The sequence below is a fragment of the Stegastes partitus genome, unplaced genomic scaffold, assembly GCF_000690725.1.
Source record: "Stegastes partitus isolate 25-593 unplaced genomic scaffold, Stegastes_partitus-1.0.2 Scaffold758, whole genome shotgun sequence".
Taxonomy (NCBI): Eukaryota; Metazoa; Chordata; class Actinopteri; family Pomacentridae; genus Stegastes; species Stegastes partitus.
In genome coordinates this window covers 285109-294310 of record NW_007578489.1, presented here as the reverse complement: position 1 = coordinate 294310, position 9202 = coordinate 285109, and the positions used below count along the sequence as shown (strand labels likewise).

Genomic DNA, 9202 nt, shown 5'->3' with positions numbered 1-9202 from the left:
GTCATTTTAACTTACAATAACAATATGTTTATTTCTGTAAACATGGCGATTATACAGGCAACAGCACACACACACAGTTTCACATTCTGCAAGATAAAATAACTTCGTAAGATACAAAAAGGGGACAGGTGGAGAGGGAAGTATAAGGATCAGTTCATCCAGGAAGAATAAGGTCAGCAAGGAGTCATCCAGAAGGTGGTCAGGAAATTTTAGTCCCACACCGATCCCCCTTCAGCCGGAAGACCCTCCTTCTTCCTCCACTGTGCGTTACGTAGCTTGAACCATTTCTGCAGGGAAAAAAGACCAACAGAAACAGGCGAGGGGTTAAAACAGGTGGCAGGAGGTTCTGTTCACAGATGTGCTGCTGCAGAGCCTGAAACACGAGAGCGCTGACGCAACGGGTTCCTCTGACAGAATACGGCCACGACATGAATATTCCTGAGAAGTTACGCAGGCGGACTTCTTATATTGTCAAGAATTAAATACAAATGCAGTTTCATCCTCAGGCCACTGGCTATGTTTACATGAAGACAATGATTTAAGGATTTCCAACTGGAGTGCAACAGAAGCATCTGATTCTCAAATGGGAAACCTAATAGCTCTGTTTGTGTGTGTTATTGTGAGTATTCAAGCAAGACACGTGAGCTAAACAACTATATTGTTCATATGTGGGACTTAAAGTTGATGACTGAAAGGCCGTGAATTCACATTGGTTTAACATGAAATATCTTTAGTTATTTTCCACATTGACAGTCACTGTTCTCACAACTGTACATTTTGTAGTATGAGTTGGCTGTCTCAGCTTAGCAAACGAACAAAACAGAAAAAAGAGCTACTGTCTGGCAAAAGAAATAGTATATTTAATCATGCAAACAACCCTCAAAACAACATTTTCTGATTTTTAAGGGCATTAACACAATATTAATTACAAAATATTATATTCTGAACAAAGATTTCTTGGGTTTCTTACCAAAATATACTTAATTTTGTTATTAACTGTGCATTATAAAGCGAGATAGATAGATAGATATGTTGGCAAACATTTAGCATTTAACATTTGGCATGCTTATGAGTATGTTAACATCTGTTAAGTTTAACATGCGGTGGAATTAAGCCTTTAATGCTTTGTATTTTAGCAAACAAAAGTTAGCGTGTTTACAGCTGTACAATTTAACACGCACTGACATTTAGCATTTTACATTTTACCACGCTAATGTCATCCAAGTAAACATCTATTTAATTTAACACACGGCCAGTAACAGTTCACATTAGCATGTAAACAGTTGTAGACTTTACCATATGTTGCTATTTTGCTTTTATTATATTAGCATGCTAATATTACTGAATAACATGTTTGATAACATTTATTAAATTTACCATAAGCTGACATGTTCCATTTATTATTTATTATAATATAATGCTAACTTTCAGGTTAACATCTGTTAAATTTGACAAATACTAGCAGTCAGCATGTGACATTTTAGAGCACTACAGATAGCATGTTAGAAGCTATAAAATCAGAACATATGTCACCATTTAACATGCTCATGGTAGCATATTTTGACATAAACTGATATTAAGCATTCAGCCTGCAATATGTTCACATTTACCATCAGGTAAATTTAACATTTGATGGCATTTACAATATACAATTTCTGCACACCGAACTAACCAGCCATAGAGCCGTACTGTAGCATGCTAACGTCACCGTGTTTACCACATGTTAACAGCTGTTACATTTAACATTTTCTGACAATTAGCATGTAACAGCTAAAGTTAGCATATGAATAGCTTTAGAATATAAGATATGTTGATATTGAGCATTTAAAATTTTAGCTTGATCACATGAGCTTCATAACATCTTTCATAACATCCATTAAATGTATGCTACATAGCATTTAATGGCATTTTAGCAGGCTAACATTAGCATGGTAGCAATATTTTAGTTCAAAATTTAATACGTTTACTAGCTTAATACTGTTATATGAGAGCATTGTTGTACATACAGTTGGCACATTAGCGCTGCCTATTTGCTGGATCTTTAACAGAAACGTGTCATTAAAAGTGTGATATGGGACGAGACCATGTAGCAGGACGTCTTAAAGTTATGTTTTTGGCATTTCAAAAATCTACTGAACATGGAATTAACTGAGTCACTGCTGTGTCTAGAGTGCAGATCATCAATACAGAAATATAAACTATAATGTAAACATGATTAGCTGATTAAATGAAAACCGTCCCTGTGTGACTCTCACGACCTTCACAGTCACACTGTAGTCACATTTTCTGCTGCATGTAAATATGGCTGCTGACTCACAGAGCCACAGCAGTGACCCTGAGGCTGAGTTTTATCAGGAAAACCACAGAAAACGAATGTTTCCATCTAATTTTAGGAGAATGCAGGCAGTGACTGGGCCTGTGTCTCCGGGACCGGTTTCCCTGCACAAGCTTTTTACACTCCGACCGTTCAGCCAACAACTGCTCCACTAAAACTCCGAGCAGATGATGACTGTGTGGACTGCCTCTACGCACACCCGTGACCGGTCGCATTGCTGTTTTGCGGTTCATGTTGTCAAGGGACTCACAACAGCACTGACGTAACCTCGATAACGCCAAGGGGAAAGGGAGGGATTCAGCCCTCTGACACAAGACTGAGGCCGAATGTTTGAGCCGTGCGCCTGGCAGGAGGGTCGCTTTCAACATTTTGTAATGAAAACACATGAGATTTCCATTTGGAGCTGTCTGTGTTTGCTCTGTAAAAATGCACAGACTAGATCAATTCAAGAACTACTCGCTGAACTTGGCTGTTCTCAACGAAACATCCCATCTGTAGAATTGCAATTTTCTCTTCATGGTTTTGAATGGAAGGGTTTTTTTTGTTGGCACTGTCCTTTTTACAGGTACAAAAGGCCTTTGAATCCCTTATAAAAGCAGTTCATGCCTGCCATTTCTAAACAATAATGGACTGATTTATAATCCTGCTGACCTATACAATGGTGTTTTTGTTATTTTTTCCTGTTGACTAGCACTACATTCATTGCATAAGGAGGCTTTTCAAACTTGACTCTGACGCAACAAAGCAAATAAAATGGTCTGTGGAAGGAGCTCAAACATGCCGCCACAGAGGCCGGAGCACGTTGTAAATGTTGTTAATGTGAAACGAGGAGTGGTAGCCGGGGTGGTTTCCTTCAGCCAAACCTTCTCCAATGAGTTCTTTGTTAACGAATACAAAACACTTGACAGGATGGGCGGCAGGACCAAAAAGAAAACCAGAAAAAAAAAACCTATCAGCTGGAGATTTTGTCAGGTCTTTTGATGAGAAGCCAGACCTTTACCTCACCCCGCCTGGACTGGGCTTCCCTGTCAGGTCAAGCCCGGCTTCTCCCACCGTTGCATACAGCGAATGGAAACTCAGAATCGGCTGGATTATGAACCTCAGTGAGGACATGACTGGCTAAAGATGAAGCTTGGCAGTCATAATAGTTTGTAGCGGTTAGCAAATCTTTCAAAGTTCAATATTTTCTTGTATAAAATTCCCTTTTTCCACCAGGTCCTGATGGATGCATGAAGATCTGTTGCCAGAACAAAACCCAGGCCATAAATCACACGACTACCAGACCGAAGATAACCCACTTGGTTTGGCTAACTCTGACTGTCAAAGCCTCAGCTGGTTAGCCTCCTGTGATCTTTAAAAAACACTTTCAGGCAGACTTAGGACTGGAATTTGTCCTCCATCTTTTACAAAAGGGGATCATTTTACAGACATTTTACATGAATGGTCACATCTACCAATAATCCTTCCAATTTGCAAGCTTTCATTCCTTCAGGAGGAATTTTATTCCCTGGAAGTCTACAAACGAAGAACTGTGCTTGTCAGGGAGATTATTTAAAGATAGATTTATACCTGGGACTTACAGTCAGGATATCTTGATTGTTTAGTTACCTTTACAATACAAATGAAAGTGCAATACTGACATTACTGCGTTCTCTAGGCTGCAAAACTAAAACACTTGTGTTAGCATGGTTGCTGCTTTTACACTTGCATTTTGTTTAAACCGGTGGCCAAAAAGTGTTAGCGTTGCAAAGTGCAGTTTGCATATGGAGGTTCAACATCCAACCTGGCAGATCATCTAAAAACAGTACTTGTCAGTGTTCCATCCATCCATTATCTATCCACCGCTTAATCCTCACTAGGGTCGTGGGGTGCTGGAGTCTATCCCAGCTGACTCAGGGTGAAGGCAGGAGACACCCTGGACAGGTCACCAGTCTATCACAGGGCTACACTTAGAGACAGACAACCAAGCACACTCACATTCACACCTACGGACCATTTAGAATCACCAATTAACCTCAACATGTTTTTGGACTGTGTGGGAGGAAGCCGGAGAACCCGGAGAGAACCCACGCTGCACGAGGAGAACATGGAGACTCCACGCGAAAAGATCCCGGGTGTCCTCACCGGGATGCGAACCAGCAACCTTCTTGCTGCGAGGCAACAGTGCTAACCACAGAGCTACCTTGCAGCCCCTTAGATCATCAGTTTATATATTTTCAGATGTCATATGAATATTTGCAGGTACACACTGCTCTGCTCTGAGACCGTTGGGAAAGTTTTACAAAAAAATATTGATTATTTGTTTTACACAAAAAACTATATCGATAATCAACATGTTCAGCATTTTTTCAAGTGCCTACAGATGTTATAAATACTGGGAAAGTGGCAGCTCCACATGCTCCAGATATTTTACTACATCACGTGATTTGTTTCCATACCTGTCTTCTCCTTTCTGCTCTGTGTAAACACAGCCTGTAGTTCAGCTGAAAAGTCACAGGATTTTTTTTTTCCAGTTTCTTGGGGAAAGTTTTAGTTTTTGACTATTTAAAAAAATAAAAGAAAGAAAGAGAGACAGAAATGCGCAGAATACATTGATTTTCTGATGATTCTTTATGTTTTTTCAGTCATTTTTGTAAATTGTTCAAAGATAATTTGCCTTTTGGGGTTCAGAAGGTTAAAAAATCATAAGGGAGAAAGGAAAACGTGACCTCGTTGGCACTTGGAGGTGTGCTGTCAACAGTTTTATAGATATCTCTGGAGGTGTGTGGGGGAAAAGGCTTTGTGGTTCTTTTTAGTCGGAATATCACAAAGCTCAGTGTTATCAGCTCACTTAATGCATCCATTTAAAGGACTTACAGAAACATCCATCTACCACGCATATGACTTCTTAAATCAGTGCAGCTGTGTCTAAAAGAACGCAAAGCACGCTTTAGACATTTTACATATTTCCTTCAGACACTTGATTGCTGTTTTTGGCTGTTAGTTCTGGAAAACACAGTTGTAAAACATGCTAAAGCTGCACTTCTAGAACGAGAACTCTTCCTGTGATTCTCTGTTTAAATACCTGTTTGCACACCTGCCTGAAATCCGCGTGAGATGTTTCCGTGCTTGTGTCACTGCAGCTCAGTGATATCTGGTGGAACTGGTTCGTGTGGTTGAAGCAGAAACACAGCGAGCCGTCCGTATCTGATGTGTTCACTGGTGACATGTTTGCACGTGACAGCTGCGTGTTTCCAGCTCCCTCCACTCACCAACACAAACACCAGCAAAACATTTGCCTGTGAAACAAAGCCGACGCCGCGTCAACCCAAATGACAGAATTTGCATGCAGGGCTTTTCCTCCTCCTGAGCACAGCTAAGCAAACAGCCGCCGCGTTTGTCTGCCAAACACCGAGCAGAAAACTCGCTCTGAAGCTCAGACGTCCACCGGTATGGATGGCAGCTGGAAGCCTCGGAGCGTGTTCGCTGGGATCTGTCAGTGAGAGGAATGCTACTGGACGTGCCTGCATAACTCGAGTGCACTTTGCGTCGGTATCGGTGCTCTGAGGCTTCACATCTGGCTGCAGATGTGACAGATCACAGGCTGTACAGTAGGCCAAAGACATTCCTCAGATAAAGAGGTGGTGGGAGTGTTCACGTGTGGGAGAGACGGGTGATGGAGACTAAATAGCAAAGTAATAAAGTGACGTTTTCTATAAATAAAAGTCTGGCTTTCTATTTAAATTTATGACTAAAACAATAAGCTTGAGCTATTCAGTTACTGTGTTTACCGATGGCTGGCTGGCTGTGGCTATTAGATCATCTGCTCATTTACTTATGTCGTGTTCACTTTTAAGGACAGAATTCAAATATTTTCTTGTTTAAGGTTCTCAAATGGTAATATGCAGTGTTTTTCCTTGTCTTAACAATATAGTATTTAAAGTATTTGGGGGTTTTGGAGACACTGCTTGGAGCTCTAGGAAACTCTGATGGACATTTATTGAGGAAAATAGCTGCTCGCTACAGCCCTAATGAGGTCTAACGTGGGGCTTCCCACATCCTACAAGGAAAAATAACATAAAACTGATGTTAAACAGACATGGCTGCTGTTTTCTTTTAATGCTTGCATGCTTTTAGAAAACATACTTTCAAGTTTGGGGAGTGAACTCATTCCACTGATGAGGATGTGGTTGAGAAAAAAAAAGCTCAGTTAAGAAAGCAAAAAGGCTGACTTTTAGCACGGTTTTCAATCGAAACTGTAAATTACTTTTCATTTTCTGTGGTGGTTACTATCTCAGTTAACGTCTAATCAGTTTGTTTGGTCACTAAAATGTAAAAAGAAAATTGTAAAATCATCAGAAGACATGTAGTTTACGATCACATGATGACAATAAACGCTACATTTGGAAATCATTTAAATTGAGTAAGCCAAATGATTTGTTTATCAAAAGAGTATTAAATTATTTATTGTCAGCTGACTTGTTTTTTTCTCCCTGTATATTAAACGCATGTAAGACCACATCCTAATGTACATTATTGCAACACATACATGAGCGGCGACCACATCCTCGACTGCATCGACAAAGAATTTCTTAAAAAACAAACACCACGGTCACGCCCTCGCTGTGTGACAGACAGCTCCTCTCCGTTAGCCTGCACTGATGGATCACTATGTTTATGAGAATCAACAATAGTTGCACCTGAACCTGAAAAAGCAGCAGGAAACTGGACTCTGGCACGACTTCATCAGGAAAAACAACCTGAAGCTGCTTCACTGACCATCAGCGAGACGTCGCCTCCGTGCTCAGTGTCGGTTTACACTCAAATGAGGACTATTTCATTCCATTGTGACGTTTTAACAGAAGTACTGGACAGGTTAACCCTGGCACAAGCCCGCTCTATTCACTGTTAATGGAGCTGATACAGATTTAAAGTCTTTGCTCCTTTGAGCAGCGTGTTCCCTCAGAAGTCACCTGACTGAACCTCTGACAGCTACACTGACAAACACTCAACGACATGTAAAACGTGTTCCCATGAAGCTGTGGTACCATAAAGTCTCATTTGCTGAGTGACGGTCATGTCTGTCATGTCTGTTCAAACTGAGTATAACTCAGTTTATTAAAGGCTTATTCTGAAAAGCTTGTGTTGCTTAATGAAACTATTCAGTGGTCCATAAGTCATGCTATGGAACCGACCTGGCAGAAGATGAAAATACAAGATGAGAACAATTTAACACAGGGACAGATGTTTTTATGAACAGGCTAGACTGAGTATGTTGGTACAAATTTGACTTTTAACACACATTTGTAGCTCCTCTGATTTCATTTTGCTCTGTTGCAGTTTTGATGTGTTGTCCTTAGCCCTGCTTCTTACATCTTCCAGTCTCTATAAAACATTCGGCAGCATGTTTTTCTAAGTGTGTTAAAGTGCAAAGTCTGCAAACAAGAGGCTTGAAAACTAGTACTGCTGTATACATGAAAAGAGATGTAGAATTAAAGGATAAATCACAGTCATCTTCTTGTCATTATCAGTCTCTGTACCACAGGATCTACATGAAGAGGAAGGTTAGTTTTATATTTAGACACATTAAAACAAACTCTACATTCTAATTTTTAAACCTATTTCAGCCTTGACACCTGCTACAGGGTAAACAGCAGGTAAACTTAGTGTTACAAAGTCCTGATCACACACAGGCAGCGAGAGGAGGACTGAAACATTACTCACTGTTGTTTCCTCCTCTGACAGTCCGCACTCCGCTGCGATCAACATGAGCGTCGTCTCGTCCGGATTTCTGGTGACTTTGGTAAAATTCTCCTCCAGCAGTTTGACCTGTTCCTCCGACAGGTTCATAATCTGCGTCGTTTCAGAAGCCATATTCCTCTCTGTGTTCCTCCTTAAAGAGTTCAGCCTCGGCGCTGGTCGGAGCTCAGATGTGCGCACAGCTGGACGCAGAAGGCGACGCGGTGCGTAAAGTACGCGGAGACGGAGCAGCGCGGTGCGGTGACAGCTCGGCGGGAGAGTGTGAGAGTGTGTGTGGGTGTGTGTGTGTGTGGTGGAGGCTTTACGACTGTCAACAGAGGCGCGTCATGAGGCCAGTCCCACCGGCCGAGCCCTCCCCCGAACACAACTGGAGGAGGAGGAGGAGGAACGCAAACATCCCCACCGCAGAGTCACATCCAGCACCGCTGTCAGGAATGTGATGGGGGCATTAGAGGGATTATCAGGGCAATAAAAAGGTTCGATTTATGAGCGGTGACTCAGCTATTTTGGTCTGTGATGAGATGATGATAAAAAGTGACGCAATGCCATTAATATCAAGGCATTAAGTCACAGAAAAGACTTTAAATAATCTATTATGTAAATTCTGATTTGGAGATGATTGGTGCCACTAGGGGGCGGCAAAATCAGAAGTTCCCAAATACTTAACGTTAGTATATTTTGAAACAATAACAACAAAAGCTAATGAGGATGTTTAATAGATTCCAAAGTAGGCTGTTAAGCAGTAACCAGCATTTAAATCAACAGCCTGCGATCATGACAACCAGGAAGTCACTTTGCGTGTTATCACAACATAGTTTTTGCATTTAGCTTCTGTTGCACGCCATGGAGCTGCAACGAATGACCCCCTGACCCTAAACCTATAACTTAACCATTTCTTACTTTAACGGCAGAAAATGACAAGTAAAATGTACCTGCCATGGTGCGTTGTTTATATGACTTCAGGTTGAGAGGTCAGTGGTAAAATGGATACACTTTCTTGGCAAAAATTCATACAACATGGTTCAAAACGTGCGCTATACAGTCCTGTAATTTGTTGTTTAACTGCATTATTTTATATTAGCTTTGACTTGGCATTTGGAGGAGTGTACATATGTACTCCACTCCAGT

The 9202-nt window shown here is 41.1% G+C and overlaps 1 protein-coding gene across 1 annotated transcript; it reads right to left on the bottom strand.

Moving 5' to 3' along the window:
- Positions 1 to 8363, bottom strand: hopx (HOP homeobox). Its single transcript, XM_008291727.1, has 2 exons — positions 8039 to 8363; positions 1 to 287 (listed from the first exon to the last, which is right to left on the bottom strand). Exons 1-2 carry the CDS (start codon positions 8186 to 8188, stop codon positions 210 to 212), a joined length of 228 nt encoding a protein of 75 aa, XP_008289949.1. The 5' UTR covers positions 8189 to 8363; the 3' UTR covers positions 1 to 209.
- Between the last annotated feature and the right edge of the window lie 839 nt (positions 8364 to 9202).